The following is a 17236-nucleotide window of genomic DNA, read 5'->3' on the forward strand; positions in this document are numbered from 1 at the left end:
ACTGGGAAGTCGATTGGTTTGGTGTAATCTAATTGTTCAAAAGCTAATCGATTAATGAATGACCTTGTCCACCTCACAGTAAATAAACACTAGTATGTTAATAAAGCTATATGCGTCTGTTAACTAAAAATGACTAATTGAATAAGTGCTGTTCAAGTCTCCTGGGCTGAAGTAATAGCACTGGAGATGAACGCTCTAGGCTAAGTCCGTTGTTTACTAATAAACAATATCGGCAGTAGATGTTTCCCTCATAACCTTTCTTGAGCAGGAAAATCGTTATCGCCAATCGATAACGAATCACGTGGACTTATCGCTATCGATTTATCGCATCACCGTAGATCTCCAGAGCTGTAAACCTCATCTTCAATAATATCTACACGTTTGGAGTGGCAAACTCCCACGGACTCAATCAGCGTACCCCACACATTATCCTGAGCTGTTTGAGGCTATCAAGGGCTTTTTGTACCCATTTTCTCGGCTTGCCTGCTCTGAGAAGGCCAGTGTGACTGCCGAACGAACCAAGCTCGCCCAGGACATCGTGGGGGCTAAGCACACAGGTCCATGAGTATGGATGTTAATGACTCGTTCGTCAATTTGATAGGCAAACAGCAGGTATGTTGTCGACGACTAAGTGGTCCCGGGATGACTCGACACGTCTTCTTCCTCCATCTTATATCCTCTCCCTCTCGACTTCTCTACTCCCATCTTCCGGATCCACCCTCCAGTCAATCCATGAACCCCCGCAGTAGATTGAATAGCAATGACTGACTCTCCTCGCAGCTTGCAAGATCTGTTTGAGGAGCTCGGGATCCCCCCAAGCGACCAGGCCTTTGTGCTTCGCCTTGTCAATTCGTCTGATCCATTTGCTGGCCTCTCTATCGCAGACAGTTCTACTAGCATTACGCGTAGACTCGCTTCTGTCAGACTCAGGCAAGACAAAATATCCATTCGAATGCATCTTCTTGGCTGACATGCAGCTCGTACAGCGAACGCGCCCACCGTGTCATCCAATCTTCCACCCTCCATAATACATCTGACAATCCCGACGGCCCACAACGCAGCAGATCGATTCACTACTCAGAGGAGTGGATTTCTCTCATCTCTGAAGATTCGAATAATTTGATCTCCGAATTATCCCAACTACCTGTATCGGACAACGAGGCTCCCAACCCCGGATTTCACGATCCAGCTGGTTCATCAGTCTACGACAGCGACGTAAGTGATCTCCCTGGTTCCATAATTGGCCTCGACCTGAACGCTGGAACCCAAAACAACCTCCCAATACTCTCGGACCCATCGGATTCAATCCAAACCATTACTTTTGAGGAAATACTAGAATCTTTCCCACGGCCTCCGGCTAGTGACAGCCCGGTCGGAGATCAGATTACTCCTGGCACCCACCGTGCCTCTCGACAAGTCATACCTATAAACAGTTCCCAGGCTAATATATCTACCCTTGGCAGCAGAGAATCAAACCACTGCATTCCTCCTCCTGTCTCACTATCATCTTCTGTCAACAGTCGGACTTTCGTTGAATATCGTCCCAACTCCTGGCGAAGCTGCTCGTTCAGAGAAGTTTATCTCCCCATTGTTCCATCTCTTAGCACACCATTGGAGCCCGAGGACTTCCTTCAATCCCAAGAGCTCGCAAACCGACACAGCGCTTTCCCTCCGCTCGTCCGATCAGAGCTCGAGCTCGGTAGCGCCACAGTACACCGCCATCAATTCAACACTGACTTCATAGGGCTTCGTACTCGCACGGCCCCTCCGCGACACTACAGACAATCGCCTCTCCGAGTCTCTTCTCGTACTTCCTTGGTATCCATTGCTTCGAAGCCATTACCCCCTTTGCCGAAGCCCAAGAAGAACTTCAAGGATAGGCTCAAACTATTCCTTCCCCATCTTTTGTGTTAAAGAAAATCAAGTCTAGTGCAGACTTGAAGAAACAGAAAGAAAAAAAAAAGAAAACGTCTTATACGGCCGCATCACTAAAATGGAGCCCCGCGGGTCTAAGTTCCTGGACCCGTCCTCCGCAATGGCGGCCATCACCAAGCACAAGGCAGAGGCAATCAAGCTCGCACGAGAGCAGGGGGTGGCTGTCCAAGAGATGTGCCGTCGAGCGAAAACTGAGGTTCCGCCCTATGAGTTTGAAGAGTTGATCGGCAAGGGGGCCTACGGCCGGGTCTATAAGGGTCACCAGACACCCTCTGGTCGGCTTGTAGCTATCAAGGTCCTGGATATCGACTCACTAGACTACAAGTCATTGCGAGATTTCAGAGATGAGTCGATCAAAGACTTTATTCATGAAACCAAAGTTATGAAGCAAGTGAAGGATTCCGGGGCCAAAAATATCAATGAGCTTATTGAAGCGATCTCAATTCACTCTCAGTTATGGCTCGTTTGTGAGTACTGCCCAGGAGGTAGTGTCCGTACCTTGATGCGGGCAACAAATGACAGACTCGACGAAAAGTTTATCATTCCAATTGCTCGCGAGCTAGCAGTTGGTCTTCGTGCCATTCATGAGGCCGGAATCATTCACCGCGATGTCAAAGCGGCAAATATCCTTGTACACGAAGAAGGCCGTCTGGAAATTTGTGATTTTGGGGTCGCTGGAGTTCTTCAATCGCAGCGGGACAAGCGATCGACGTGGATCGGGACACCACACTGGATGCCACCTGAGATGTTTGCCACTCGCGCAGAAGCCCATCGTTACGGGAGTGAGATTGATGTGTGGGCATATGGGTGCACGCTTTTCGAATTTGCAAACGGAAACCCACCAAATGCCGGTCTGCGAGAGCGAATGCAAATCGGACGTCAGCTGAATCGAAAAACACCCCAACTCGACAGCGACAATTACAGTCAAGGACTGAAGGATCTCATTGCTTTCGCCTTGGATTCTAATCCGGCCACTCGCCCCACAATGGAAGACATACTCGCCCATCCCTACATCGCCGATACCGAGGAGGAGTATCCCACCTCATCTGTGAGTGAACTGGTGAGGAACTATTACCAGTGGTCGCAGCGAGGTGGCCAGCGCATTTCCCTATTTCACCCAGGTGGAGCTGCCGCAGCGGAACTCCCGGGCGAAGGCCTTGAGGACTCGGACGAAGACTGGAATTTCAGTACGACAGACGGATTTGAACGGAGATTCTCTGTCATTGACCTGGATCAAATTGCTGCCTCATTAGCTGAGATGCAACAATCAGTCAGCCCCACCAGTCAGTCGCCTGAACCGGATCTGTACGATGAGTTTTCGGAGAGTGAACTCAACTATGAAGACAAGGCAAACTTCGATGAACGTGTGCGCCGAGGAGCTGTGGCAATGGAACCCTTGTTTGATACAGAACAGCCAAGCTACACATATGAAACGAAGAATGACTTTGTTCCCATTGAGCCTGCGCAGCCCACGTCAGATTTGCCTCTCCGAGCTGACACAGATCGATCTTCTGTCACATCTACATTCCTCGACATTGATATCGGGTCCTTTGAGGCTTCACACTACGCGGCAGGGGCTCCATCTGCACAACCCTTCCAGTTGGTCGATGCAAACACCATCCGCGCAAATCGCTTGAGTATTCGACCATACAGAAATTCCAACGAGAACGGTTCAAAGTCCGATGGCAGTGTTGATGGCGATATGAGTAATGATACGAACCTCGATGATACATTTGTGCCGTCCGGTCCACGACCTCCAACTATGGACTGGAAGTTCCCGACATTCACCCATCCTGAAGACGGGCAGCCGGAGGAAGAAAAGGAAGAACCCCAAGAGGAACCCAAAGAGGAAGAGTCTCTTCAGGCTGAGAAGCGCGCGACCATGCAGTGGACATTCCCAGTCATGGGATCCGTGCCCGAAAGTCAAGCCTACGAAGATCGACATGACACTCTCCGGGCCCCGCTCCCTGAGGCTCTACCTTCGCCACAAGCGCAAGTCAAAGATAAACCTAGCGAAACCCGTCCTTCTACTTCAGCATCAAATGTCTCCGATTCCGACTATGATCCCTTCCGTTTCGATCGCCCTGACACCCCACCGGGCGCTTCCTCCATCCAACACAGCCACTTCTTCGACACAAGACTTCCCGCAATGATGGCGTCTGTCGGTGTCAACGAATATGAGGCTTCGGGCCTTCTCGATGGCCCCGGGCCCGACGAAGAGTCCCACCCTGTGTGGAGAGCCCACTCAGAGGTATTTGCCGCCAACCCTTTGGCACCTATACCAACGGCTGTTCAAATCCCTGAAATCCACACTGCTTCCTCCGTGACCTCGGGCCCAGTCTCAGAGCCGGGATCCCCTGTATTCGAAACAATACGACATGCCCGCCACGAAAGTTTCTCTGATCCCATGACACCACATATGCGAAATGAAAGTTATTCTGATACCCACTTGATGCCAGCCGATGATGAAAGCCCCATTCCCTTCCCGACAGTATTTGCCCCCAGATCTGCGAGTCTCATGGAAGGTGCAGACGATGGCTTGGTGACAGCAGAGCTTGATCGATTACTGGGTGATTTCCTCGGGTCTCTTTCAGCGACTGGCGAGGCTCTGTCGAGGGCTGCTTTCTGTCAGGGCACAAACGGTGTCCATGACAAATTTGTTGAGAAGGTCTAAATGGCCGAAAGTGCATTGTGTCGGCCTACTGTCCAATTTTCATGATTTACTGGCTGATATTCTTATTCGGAGAACAAAGTGACCTTTTACACGAAGTTGATGAAATCCGTTCCACTGAACCTCCTTTTCTGATTTCATATTGACCCTCATCTGCACATAGGATTACAATGCTCGTGCGAAGGGGTATGCGTAGAGGTCTCAAGGGCGGCATATACTGGGCCCTAATCATTGGAGAGTAAAGGCGATGTCAGTGTATCAATTGGTAGAAGCGAGAGATTGTGTGTTCAGTGTAAAGAAATCGAGAACCACGCTCGACGTCTCTCCACGCCTCCATTCGAACTTGAGGCAGCGCCCACCTGTTTTCCGTTTCTTCTTCTTTTTCTTTCACCTCTTTCTTCAAACTTCGTTTCCTTCCCACGATCTTACCAATCCCGTCGTTTAATCCTTCTTCGTGCTATCATCTTTAATACAACATATTTCTCACAATGTCAGTGAACGGACCCCCGAAGGTCCCAGAAGAATCATTCCCTTCAGGTGTCTTCTCGCCTCCCCAGAATGAGTCTGAGTGGCTTCTGGCTCTTATTGACGTGAAGTGGCTTTGTCTCAACCAGCAGTACAAACTATGTGCCTCTCGTTGCCATCAGCTTATAGAAACTGCATCTGATCCGGTTTGCGTCACACAGATATCAATCTCAAGTAGTCGCTAACGGGCTCACATATAGATCTATCCGATCCGTGCAACCTACCTCTACTACTATGCAGCGACTTCCTATGAGTACCTAGGACGAGCAGCTCATATCTTTTCCGCAGCTAAAATCCCTCTTTTGACTTCTGCTCTGGAAAATTTTGAGTTTGCTTACATTGCCCTGCCTGCTACGTTTCCGCATCCGATTTGGAATACCAGCGGGAGTTATTCGCCCGTTACTGGTACTCCTTACTCGCGCTCCCCTTCTCCTCAGTTTGATCTGTCTCCTTTGCCTTCTTCTGGTTTCATATGGAGCCCTAAAGGCTCACCTGCCAACCAGTACAACTCAGTCTCTGATGACCTGGACGCGTGCCCGTCAGTCTGCGTTTGGAGCCCTCAAACATACTCACCAGCCCAGGATGTCTCCTCTGTTGGCGATACTGGAGCTGAGACTTATGTGGATACCAGGCCCTTTCAGACTCCTCCACCTGCCCCTTCTCCATCTATTTCTTCATCCACTACCACTGCGTTCTGTGTCACGCCACCTCTTGAATCCGAACAAGCCTCTCGTCCTCCCTGCGGTGCGCCTATTCCGGTATTCAATATCCCGCCTCCCATCCGCCCTCCACCCCCTCCCCCTCATAGGATCTTTGCTAGTCCAGCCAGGTCTGTGCGTGAGCAATTGATCACTTTTGACAGTGACAATAATGGGCTTCCAATTGGTGGTAACATCGTGAAGAACATTGCTCGCATGATCGATAACTCATTACTGATCGGGTCCGATGACCCTTTTGTCTCGCACGAGAAATCAACTCTTCGTCCGGCCATGCACCCTTCAGTGCGACTGTCTCCAGTCAAATTTCCAGCTGATCTCAAAGACCCAGTAAATCAAATCAAGCTCATCCCCTCCCCACTCAATATCAGAAAGCACTCTGGCGAGGTCCTTAAGTGCGGTGGCCCAGGAATTGTCATCAGCGAGAACCAAAAGCAAGAAGAATACAAAGATGACATGAAGCGCCCTGCTCGAGTTCGCCCTCCCAGGCTACCATTAAGGATCATCCCATCCAAGAATATGAAAGCTGACACTAGAAAGACAAGCTCTCCAATTCTATCCCCACAGCCTAGGCGTGTGAGCCCCATCGTCCCCATCGTCCTACCTTACCCCGATCTACGGCCCTCTTCCAAGCTCGCGCCGCCCACAGCCCCAAGCCCGATCGTACAAAATACCATGCCCGTCCTCGGCTCACCTTTTACCACGCCTCCCCGCTCCTCCGAAAACTCCATGTCCGTCTACTCATCGCCATTCCCATCCCCCGAACCCGTGCCATCCGCTCAAGCCGCTGAAATCCTAAAATTCAACAAAGTAGTCATGTGGCTGCGCGAGCACATCCCGGCCAACACAACCACGCTCCGCAAACAGATCCAGCACGTCGCTGATTTCCAGGAAGCGCGCCGCACCCGCAACACGAAAATGACGCACTCCGCCTCATTCTGGACGTTCACGCCTGGCAAGGCAAGTCCTGGTGATGAGACGGACGAGAAGTCGCCGCTATGGGACGGTCCTAATATCGATGAGTATGGAAATCTGCTCAGGGTTGAGACTAAGGCGCAGCGGATCAAGAGGCTGCGTCAAGAAGGGTGGAAGATTGGGATTCGCTCGAAGCATAGTCTTTGGAAGGGGTCTGAGTACTATGACAAGTTTTGTGAAATTGCTTTGGAGGAATTGGGGGATAGCCGTGGTCTTACTGTCGAGGGACATGCTTGTTTGAGAGAATGGTAGGTGTCTACTGCTGGTGGTTTCTAAACAGGGTTTGATCCGTTTCCGTTTGATCTTTCTCGGTTTTCAGTTGGGGATGGGGATGAGTGCGTTTTTCACAGGTGTTTGCTCGCTATGCGTGCCTGGGGATTGCATGGCGATCAATCTGCCTGAATAACTGAGTTGAGCCATGATAATATGGTCCATGGTCTGTGTTTGATTATCTTGCTACACCACTTGTGAGAGGGGGACAACATTTGACATGTTGATTCCAAAGGATTGGATTTATTGTTTAATCTTAATCCTAATCTTTCCAATCTGAATTTAACATTGCTTTCCATTCATTGTCCAATCAGATAGTACCATAGATGAATATTCAAAGACCTTTGCTCAATACAGAACCAAGTCCTTCCCCGAGACCACCTTTGCCAAACATTCCACCGAGTTGATCTCCAAGTTGGTCTTGAATCTTGCTGAGATTCTGGTCTTCGGTGAGTTTTTTGCCTGTGAGACTTCCTAAGGTGATTTTAGTACTGATTCTACGTTTATTTTCGCTCAACATACTCTTGAGTCCATAAGACACCTTGGTCTCGCCCATATAATCCAAGAGGAGCTCTTGGAGTTGCTTCTGGTATGGGTCAAGGTAGCCGGAAACCCAAGCGGCCAGGAAAATCACTTGAAAGATAATAAAGAAGAGGAAGGATATCATGGTGAGTTATAGAAGTTAGATGATAGAAACTTCAATAAGGAAATGAGGGCAGTTGCGGTGGTTCATATACTTGCCTAGGGCTATGACGTCAGATGACGCTGTGCCACAGGCTTTTATATTAATCGCTATAATTAACTACTACATCATGCCGCGTAAATGCTAGTTTTTGGTTTCACAAATTATATCACAGAATGTCACTTCAAACCAGATAATTGTCCCGGGCAAACATAAATGGGATTCTCGTGATCTGTAAAGGGCTTTGCTACTCTAGAGCCAGTCAGTATAAACAACAATTGAAGACAGTTTATTGTACACACTTATCGCAGTTTCAACACTACACTTTTGCTTATTGTTCCTCTTTAGTGAATGATATAGTCTGATTGCTCTACGGCGAATTACGCGATGCGGTTGAACGATTTTCTGTCAAAATTTTACAATAACATGTATGCAAAGCAGGTGCTACACGCAATAGTAAAAGGACTCGAAGTCCAGTACGAGAGTGAAGGAAAATGATTTGATTAAACGGACCATTAGATCCTTAGATTAAAGCCACAACTACTAGAGAAATAGCACAGTGCTTCGGCTATACCAAAAACAGGTTGTTCATCCCGTGGACGGTAGATTGACTTACCCTTTAAGTTGTGGTGGGGAGCATTCCTCTCTTTGTACCGAGTATGATAATGATAATCCGGTAGTTCATTACACCTGGGCAGCCTTATTGCCTTAGTCAATCAACCTAATAAATATGCTTTGGCTCGAGATCAATTGACTGCACAAAACGTCTTTTTGTGCTGTGAAATGAAGGCAGCTGGATTGATAACCCATTTTTCTTGCATAGTAATCCAAGGCGTATGCAAAGCCTGGAAGGGGTTTACGGCTATGGTTGTAGCTGCGTATGCCATATCTTTTATGCCGCATCGCTCCCTAGCAGCATATACACCTCCATTTCTAAGGCTGCAAGGTTGCCCAGGTGTATTTAGATGTGTATGTAATTCTATTATATGCTAACGTAAGGAAGTGTTCTTATAGTCTGTCTTAAAGAATACCCCTTCTGAGAATCCTTAGCCGAGTGGTTGCGGTCACTGGGACACTGCTTGCAGTGCTTTCCCACGGTAGGTGTGCTCATCTGGTTGGCCCCCAGGTTCGAAGCTCTTACAATAGGAGTGATTTTTTGCGCTTTTTCTTTCCTTCCTCCATTCCAGTGCAGAAAATTTCAAGGAGTTCTCGCTTTTTCAGTTGATCTTTATACCTTAAGACTATATTACGAGACGTTTTATGACCCACTCTCGCTATTCTAATGTCTTGGCCATACATGTAGGTCGCGAGGGTCTGAGCAATAATCTGGCTGATCTGGAGATGGGTAAGATTTCTATTTTCGTCTTATCTTTTTACTACTATCAATTTTATATATGCAAAGAATTTTGAACGCTCATAATTGTTGAGTTTACTGTTGCTATCATAGAGAAGGTGGGGAGGGGGAGGGGGAGCATTGGAGGCTTCACATCACAGAAAATCGCAACGAGTTGCTGTGTTTTGGCAGGTGAAGCTGTTGTTTGAGGTAGGAACTATATTTGCCTAATCGGGAAGGTAGTGGCCCCATAATCACATGTGATTGATATGAGTGCCTGCAGATCTTGGCATCCATTCTAGGATTAACTAACTATCCGACGAATCAAATTGCTGTTGGTGGTTTAATTCTGCTCATCGCTCGTATCGGTCAGATTTGCGAAATTCAGGACCTCATGATTGTAGAACTATATAAAGAACTGTTACTCTCGTTGAATTGCTACAATGAAATGTCCACCAAGGCCAGAGGCACGGTATCAGTTGACGCCTTGTTTCTGAGGTGTCTAATGACCTCGAATTATCGAACATTTCGGCGGTACTGTATACTAGGAAAATGAAGAAATGGATAAGTCTAGGATAAAAGGAGCCAAGTCCCGAGAATGGAAACAACGAGGGATAGATATCCATTTCTATCGCCAACTCTAATGTACGCGCTGTACTCACACTAGTTATAGCTACACATGGATATAGGTAACTATGGATAGTGGAAAGCGCAGCGCGTAAAAGCATCACTATCACTATTTAGTGACCCAAAGACCACGCATAATCATGTCTTTTTCATCATCACCTAGACTTGTAATGTTCAATTTTGACAACCTACGGAACTCCTCTTGGCGGTGAGCCCTACAAGGCTGTGGGCTCAACGGCTTTGGGCGCAACAACAGACTAAGACCAAAAAAAGGATAATGCGGCTAACAATACAGGACAAGATAATTATCGTGACTTTGTCGCAGATCAAGTTTTTCATATAGTTTCATAATAATGTAAGAAGACAAAGGAGAGCAAAGAGTAACTAACTACAAACATAGTTAATGTAACGGACAGGGGTGGAAGCCTAAAATCCCAGGCAATCGCATTCTTGACTGCGCCACACGCTAAAGCTTCACACCTTTTTGTCTCAGCGGCTAGAACTTGTAGATATTCTCCCTCTCCCCTATTATTCAATTGCTTCCTGAAATTTGAAGAATTTACTTGTAATCACTCTTTGCTTTGCTTCAAATTGTCAAGTCTGAGGTATGTCCCCATCCCCGAATCCTCAGCCACCCCCGCGCATGAGCTCGAATTTAGCAATTCCAGATCACTGACCCTTTTCTCTCTAGATTGATCACCATTTACGACTTCCAAATATTCACACTCCTCAGTCCCCTACGTGATTTGACCTCTGCTACCTAACGAGCTCCGTGCATTACAGCCCATCGCACGCATCTGCCACCACTTTCGGGCGTCTGCAGCCCTACCCCCACATCATGAGTTGTGAGTCGATATTTCTTATTCGCGGGACTTTTGCCTTTTTTCTTGATGCGACTGTGATTCGTCTTGGCTTTGGTGCCCAGTATTTTTCAGATATCGGGCTTATAGTCTGATTCTTTACTGCGTTGGAAACCATGTCGATCTATGCACTGCCTGCAAGCTATATCTGGCATATTTGTGGTCTAGGCAGCCTGCTCGCCATCATTTTGTGTAACGGTCTGCTTCGCAATGCCTTCGCCTTCCCCTCTCGGTCGGCTCCTCCAGGAGTCCTTCACTGCTTTTATTTTGCGCGTTTCGTCTGAGAGACCCTTCAATTCGCTAACTGCTGTTCCTTTAGTCGCAAGTATGCTCAATAAGCTGTCTGGACAGCCGGAGAGCTATGAGAAAAAGTATATTTTCCGAGTCCTTTTTCTGCCCCGCATTTGCTGACCCATTTCGCTGGTAGGGCCCTCTACACGTTTGGACGGACGCTGGGTGCAGGCACATACGGCATCGTTCGCGAGGCGGAAACCACGGACGGAAAAAAGGTTGCGGTCAAGATCATTCTCAAGAAAAATGTTCGTGGCAATGAGAACATGGTCCATGATGAGCTTGAGATGCTGCAATCACTCCAACACCCCCACATCGTCTCGTTTGTCGACTGGTTCGAATCCAAGGTGCGCATGTTTATTGGGTGAAATCATGGCGGGTCTAATCGTGGATTTAGGACAAATTCTACATCGTTACCCAACTAGCCACTGGCGGTGAGCTATTCGATCGCATTTGCGAGTACGGAAAGTTCACTGAGAAGGATGCGTCGCAAACAATCCGCCAGGTGATTGAGGCCGTGGACTACCTGCACAAGCGCAATATCGTTCACCGAGGTTGGCTTCCCCATTTCACCCAGCGCGCACCACATAGCTAATACTCGCAGACTTGAAACCCGAAAACTTGCTCTACCTCACCCGCGCCGCCGATTCTGAATTAGTCCTCGCCGACTTCGGCATCGCCAAAATGCTGCACAGTCCCTCTGAGGTCCTCACCAGCATGGCAGGCTCATTCGGCTATGCCGCCCCTGAAGTCATGCTCAAAAAGGGCCATGGCAAAGCGGTCGATATGTGGTCCCTCGGTGTCATCACCTACACCCTCCTCTGTGGTTACTCACCCTTCCGCTCCGAGAACCTGACCGACCTCATCGAAGAATGCCGAACATGCCGCATCATCTTCCATGAACGCTACTGGCGCGACGTCTCCCAAGATGCTAAGGACTTCATTCTCACTATGCTCAACGCCGACCCCGATAAGCGTGTCACATCCGAAGAGGCCCTCAAGCACAAATGGCTGACCGGAGAATCTGCCAGCGACCGCGACTTGCTGCCCGAGATCCGGGCTTACATTACGCGCGCCCGTCTCCGCCGCGGAATCGAAATCGTCAAGCTGGCCAACCGCATTGAGTCGCTCAAAATGCATGAAGAGGAGGGTGGTGAGGATATTCCTAGTCCTATGGACATGGTTCCTGGTGATGCTGGTGAAAAGCCGGCGTCGGAATCTAATGGCGATTCCAGTCCTGCCCCTAGCCACTCGAAGAAGAAGAGTCTTGGCAGTGCAGCTCACGGTGCTATCTTCCGTGAGGTTGTTTTGGCCAAGGTACGTGAGCAGAAGGAGAATGAAGAGCGTGAAAAGATTGAGCGGGAAGCGAGGGAGAAAGCGGCTTCTGCTTAGGGGGCCTTTTTCTTCTTTTTTTCTTCTTTTTCTTTCTGTCTCAAGTTGATACGATCCTACGGATTTTCTGCCCTATGCACCTTTTCTACTGGGCGGTTTCTTGGATATAATTCTGTGATTCCCACTTTATTTTCATAGTCAATCAAAGTGAACATATGTATTTTGAAATGGGGATGAATTTCAAACTCAGGTTACTCAGATAAAACCTAAAGCAAAGTCAGTTGCATTCTAGATACTTATTTAAAGAGGTCTCGGACTGTTATCCTAATCAACCTAATTCATAGAAATATATTGATGAAAGCAAATCTATAGGATTCCAAGGTCTAAAACATTAGACTAAATCAAGCCGTAGGCGCTTTATCACGTGTAGGTGATGTTCTCCCCACTCGACTCAAAAAAACTTTCAGCAAGTCCCATTACTTGAATTTATATCAAGTTCATATATTATTGTTCTTCTCCACCTAAGTACCTAGGCTAAGTGTAGAACTTGTATCGTTATTGTTTACTGCACGTCCTACACGTCATACATCCGCTATACTCCACAGGCCCCCCTCCTTCTCCACCAGAGCTCCCTTTCTCTTTTCATCACACTGCAAAAATGTTCGCGACCAAGCGCCTAAGCAAGGTAAGTGTAAATGCGAGATCTATGAAAATCAACATCTCTAACTCTTCATTTCTGAACTATAGGAGCTCATTAAGGTACCAAAACCTCCTTTTCCGATCTTATCGCACTGCCCCGCCAGTTTCAGCTTTGCGAAGATGCGTATTGCGCTCATACATTCACCCCTGGTATACATCTATCTCTGATACTATGACACTTACAGATGCAAGACCATGTTCCACCCGGGATTGCAATCGTGAAATGTGACAATCTGGAAGAGTGGCAGATGGACATCAAGGTCCTTGATCAAAACCCGCTCTATCTGGATCAGACTTATCGTCTGAAGTTCACCTTCAGCAACAAGTACCCCATTGGTAAGCCCATTTTATTGTCTCCATACCCTTCTCGCCAAGTCCCCCAGTACTTCCGTTCTAAATGTCGCCGCAGAACCTCCCGAAGTCCAATTCATCCAATGCCCTGACTCAACCGGCACCCCCCGTTCGATCCCGATCCACCCCCACATATACAGCAACGGCATCATCTGCCTTGACCTGCTAGGCACGTCCGGCTGGTCCCCCGTGCAGAATGTCGAGAGCATTTGCATGAGTCTGCAGAGCATGCTGACCGCCAATACCCGTGACGAACGGCCAGCCGGTGACAAGGAATTCGTCGCCACCAACCGCCGTCGCATCCGTGACATCAACTTCGTCTATGAAGATGACAATGTATAAACCTGAGTCTTTCAAGACTAGCACATATGTTTCCCAAGAGGCGTACCCGAGCTACATTATTTCGAGGCATAATTGGCGTTTTCTGCATGTTGATGTTATTCCTTATGGGGTAGGTACATGTTAACCGGGACGTATTCCTTTGTGTAATTTGCATTGATCATGGCGCTGGTCTATCAGACGAAATCCGGAATGGATGGGTTTCTTTTCGGGGCGTTGGTGACTATCTAGCGTTCAATCAGAGAGCTCTTTTTCTACTTCGTTGCAGATGGTGAGTAGAACATTCAGAAGAGCATTCAGATAAGCCCTTGAGGAGATCATGTAATAGAATCCACTATCCGAGCGATCGTTCATCTAGTACAGAGACATAACCATCACCGTTCAATGTGATTGGTCAGATCGCTTATATTCCCGAAGCAAGCCCTGGCGGGAAATCGCCAAACGAAACTATAAAAGCAAAGTATAGCCCTGAAATGGGTTGGAGTATTAAACCTGGCGTACTTGTATAGTACAAAATGCATCCCAAGAAAATCGATCTTTTCCAAGGATGGCCCACGTCATCGATGCTCCCAGTCAAGCGCCTTAAACAAGCCGCCAACGCCGCCCTCTCGAACAAAGCCATCTTCGAAACAGGACTGGAATACGGCCCTGATGAAGGCCATTACCCCCTAAGAAAGAACATAGCCCACTGGCTTTCAAATTTCTATATACCCGCACAGCCCGTCACCGCAGACCGGATATGCATCACAGGCGGCGCGAGCCAGAATCTCGCTTGTGTGCTGCAGGTATTTACAGATCCCGCTCAGACACGCATGGTCTGGCTCGTGGAGCCGACGTATCATCTTGGGTTTCGAATTTTCGAGGACGCAGGGTTCGCTGGAAGGTTGAGGGGAATACCCGAGGACGGGGATGGGATGGATGTTGCCGCGCTGGAGCTTGCGTTGGAGGCTTTTGAGCGTAGCGAAAAATTGACTCAGGAGGGCTTGGTATGTGCTTGCATTGTTGCGTCTGTTTGTGTATGCCCGCTGACAACGAACAAGGTATACAAACCCGACAGCCTGTATGGGAAGATATACAAACATGTCATATATTGTGTTCCGAGCTTCGCCAATCCATCGGGAACGACGATGCCGCGCGCGCGACGAGAGGCCCTTGTCAGGGTTGCTCGGAGGTTCGACGCTCTTGTCGTTGCTGATGATGTATATGATTTTCTTGGCTGGGGCACGGCGCATTCCGAGTCGGTCTCTAGACCTCCCCCGCGTCTGGTGGATATAGATCGGGTTCTCGATGGCGGTCCGCAAGACCGATTTGGAAATGTCGTCAGCAATGGGTCTTTTAGTAAACTTATTGGTCCGGGGTGTCGTGTTGGGTGGGCTGAAGGGACGGATGGTTTTATTCGCGGTCTTTCTCGGGCGTGAGTATTTGCCCACCTGTGGGAAGACGGCTGACAGGAATGAGCGTCTACTAATTATTGCTTCAGTGGTTCCACGCGATCTGGTGGTGCCCCTTCACAGCTAATGTCGACTATCGTCAACGAGTTACTGGAAGATAACTTCTTGCCAGGGTATATCGCCGGATGTCTAGTCCCTGAAGGACGAAAAAGGCATATGTGTCTGGCATCTGCAATCAAAGAACATCTCTCCCAGTTCGATGTGTCATTTACTCCTGATCCGGTGACCAGTCCGCTGGCGGGTGGATACTATATTTGGGTTATGCTCCCGGACGCATTGACCGCAGCCCAGGTGTGTGAACAGGCTCTCAAAACACGCAACCTAGTGCTTGGTAGTGGTGAGACATTTGCTGTTCCCGGGAGGGGAGGGGGAGGGGATTTGCATCGCAGACTGAGATTGTGTTTCATGTGGGAGGATGAAGGGCGGCTGGTTGAGGGGGTGGAGAGGTTGGGGGTTGTCATTCGCGAAATACTGGCAGGCAAATAGATTAAGGAGATAGAGTATTGATACTTAGAATTATATCCTTTTGTGGTGTTTTTCTACAAAATGTGTTACTATTATCCAAAATTGAGTTGATGGATTGCATTATATACATACAGGTATGTATGTAGTCGGCTCTGGTACATGTATTAAGATATGCCTTCGCGGCCTTGTTCATCGCCTTTATAAATCAAAAGGCCTTAACGTATATAGCAACCTTGGATGGCAGGTTACCCATAGAACCAATATTCTGCTGCATATGGGACTAGTATTGTGGAGTTCTGACCAGCACAAGTAGAGGGCGGGTTACCCAAGGATGTCACAACTCGGTAAACCTCCTATTAAAAAACTTAGATCAGAAACACGGTCTTTAATGTCATCAAGTATGGCTTACCTGAATGTTCTGGCCCTTCTTGTAACCCAGTTTGAGCCACGGAACATCGTCACCAGATTCTGATGTTGAATATGGCGCCGGAACAGATGCTTTCTTGGTACTAACAATCCAAGAATTGGAGCCAGTCAGACTAAGATCAAAGACCGGGTCACTAGCAGCATCAAAGTAATGTTCGCCAACGATCAAATTGGTGCTCCTTGTACCCTGAGCCACAAGAGCCGCCATGAAAGCAAGAGATCCAAGAGGCGTGGTGCTGATTATGCCAGGGACCTGGTGAAGAAGAGACTCGGATGCAGATACAATGCATGAGGCATCGAAGAGCGTAGCAACGGCCCCCGTGGCCTCAGGCTTGATGGTGGACTGAGGGTTCGAAGAAGCATCCAATGGGCAGGTGTAGTTCTGAGTTCCCCGGCCCAGTGCAACATGTTTGAGCGTGAGGTTTCTGCATGGTTCTGGCAGCGGATATTTTGTTGCGTTCAATGGAAGAGTTGCGTTTGCTAGAGAGCAGTTTCCAAGGTTGATGTTGTCGAGCTCGTGGTAGATGAGGGAGAATGATGATGCGAGAGCCAATGGGTGAGGGAGACCGGAGTATCCATTCGCAGTGGCTGCTGCAAGAAAAATAGCTAGCACTGAAAAGATATTCATCGTGACCGGATACTTGATTCTAGAATGATGGCTCATCGGGTTGGTTCTCTGGAGCAAACCAAACACTGGGATAGTGAAAGGGCTGGGGTTGAATGCAAGATTTAAGCAACAAATAGAGAGGTATGTGCCTCATTAAATGAAGTTCGATAGCACTTTTCTTATATGTAACAAAGAAGACACTGAGTTTGGGATGCCGCACAGATAGCTAGACTCGCGGCATCTGAATCGAACTAAGCGAAATAGGTTCAAAATTCAAACTCAATGAACCTTTGACAGTCACGGGGGAAATATTCACGAACGCCGCTATATAAGAAGTAATTCCCGTCCGAGGAAGTATTCTAGTCTGCTGACTGGGGACACCATCGGGGTTAAAAGAGTGCTAAAATTGGCCTCTTTGTTGTCATCCCCCACCTAAGTGAAAACTTACTGGAGAGCTGGGAAATGAGCCGTTAATTTCCCTGCATCAATTAGACTGGAAGCGTGCATAACAATTAATAAATTAATGTAACCATAACACCTCCAGGGCTGTCCACGGGCAGGTTACACTTACACAAATTTGACTTGCTAGCCGCTAACAAACCCGCTTTGATGTTGGACAACAAATTGGCAATAGATTAATATAGCTTTCTTTGAGATCATATCCATCGACTAAGAAAAGTC

General features: G+C 48.1%; 8 protein-coding genes across 8 annotated transcripts; 6 read left to right on the forward strand and 2 right to left on the reverse strand.

The window, feature by feature from the left end:
• Positions 1-760: 760 nt before the first annotated feature.
• Positions 761-1914, forward strand: N7529_010498 (uncharacterized protein; the record flags this gene model as incomplete). The annotated part of the gene is made up of 2 exons (XM_057246025.1): positions 761-852; positions 987-1914. The coding sequence occupies 2 exons, from the start codon at positions 761-763 to the stop codon at positions 1912-1914; spliced, it is 1020 nt and encodes a 339-aa protein (XP_057094288.1).
• Positions 1915-1993: 79 nt separating this feature from the next.
• On the forward strand, positions 1994-4609 carry N7529_010499 (putative serine/threonine protein kinase; the record flags this gene model as incomplete). The annotated part of the gene is made up of 1 exon (XM_057246026.1): positions 1994-4609. The coding sequence occupies one exon, from the start codon at positions 1994-1996 to the stop codon at positions 4607-4609; it is 2616 nt and encodes an 871-aa protein (XP_057094289.1).
• A 485-nt stretch (positions 4610-5094) lies between these two features.
• Positions 5095-7074, forward strand: N7529_010500 (uncharacterized protein; the record flags this gene model as incomplete). The annotated part of the gene is made up of 2 exons (XM_057246027.1): positions 5095-5277; positions 5332-7074. 2 exons carry the CDS (start codon positions 5095-5097, stop codon positions 7072-7074), a joined length of 1926 nt encoding a protein of 641 aa, XP_057094290.1.
• A 352-nt stretch (positions 7075-7426) lies between these two features.
• N7529_010501 (uncharacterized protein) lies at positions 7427-7759 on the reverse strand (the record flags this gene model as incomplete). Its single annotated transcript, XM_057246028.1, has 2 exons — positions 7427-7566; positions 7615-7759. The coding sequence occupies 2 exons, from the start codon at positions 7757-7759 to the stop codon at positions 7427-7429; spliced, it is 285 nt and encodes a 94-aa protein (XP_057094291.1).
• Positions 7760-10804: 3045 nt separating this feature from the next.
• N7529_010502 (serine/threonine-protein kinase) lies at positions 10805-12277 on the forward strand (the record flags this gene model as incomplete). Its single annotated transcript, XM_057246029.1, has 4 exons — positions 10805-10965; positions 11022-11232; positions 11283-11439; positions 11490-12277. The coding sequence occupies 4 exons, from the start codon at positions 10805-10807 to the stop codon at positions 12275-12277; spliced, it is 1317 nt and encodes a 438-aa protein (XP_057094292.1).
• Positions 12278-12875: 598 nt separating this feature from the next.
• N7529_010503 (ubiquitin-conjugating enzyme E2) lies at positions 12876-13609 on the forward strand (the record flags this gene model as incomplete). Its single annotated transcript, XM_057246030.1, has 3 exons — positions 12876-12902; positions 13102-13252; positions 13326-13609. 3 exons carry the CDS (start codon positions 12876-12878, stop codon positions 13607-13609), a joined length of 462 nt encoding a protein of 153 aa, XP_057094293.1.
• Positions 13610-14121: 512 nt separating this feature from the next.
• N7529_010504 (aminotransferase-like domain-containing protein) lies at positions 14122-15543 on the forward strand (the record flags this gene model as incomplete). Its single annotated transcript, XM_057246031.1, has 2 exons — positions 14122-15020; positions 15087-15543. 2 exons carry the CDS (start codon positions 14122-14124, stop codon positions 15541-15543), a joined length of 1356 nt encoding a protein of 451 aa, XP_057094294.1.
• A 224-nt stretch (positions 15544-15767) lies between these two features.
• Positions 15768-16576, reverse strand: N7529_010505 (DUF3455 domain-containing protein; the record flags this gene model as incomplete). The annotated part of the gene is made up of 2 exons (XM_057246032.1): positions 15768-15875; positions 15932-16576. 2 exons carry the CDS (start codon positions 16574-16576, stop codon positions 15768-15770), a joined length of 753 nt encoding a protein of 250 aa, XP_057094295.1.
• Positions 16577-17236: the final 660 nt, after the last annotated feature.

The sequence above is a fragment of the Penicillium soppii genome (assembly GCF_028829465.1).
Source record: "Penicillium soppii strain IBT 18220 chromosome Unknown utg000007l, whole genome shotgun sequence".
In the NCBI taxonomy this organism is placed as follows: domain Eukaryota; kingdom Fungi; phylum Ascomycota; class Eurotiomycetes; order Eurotiales; family Aspergillaceae; genus Penicillium; species Penicillium soppii.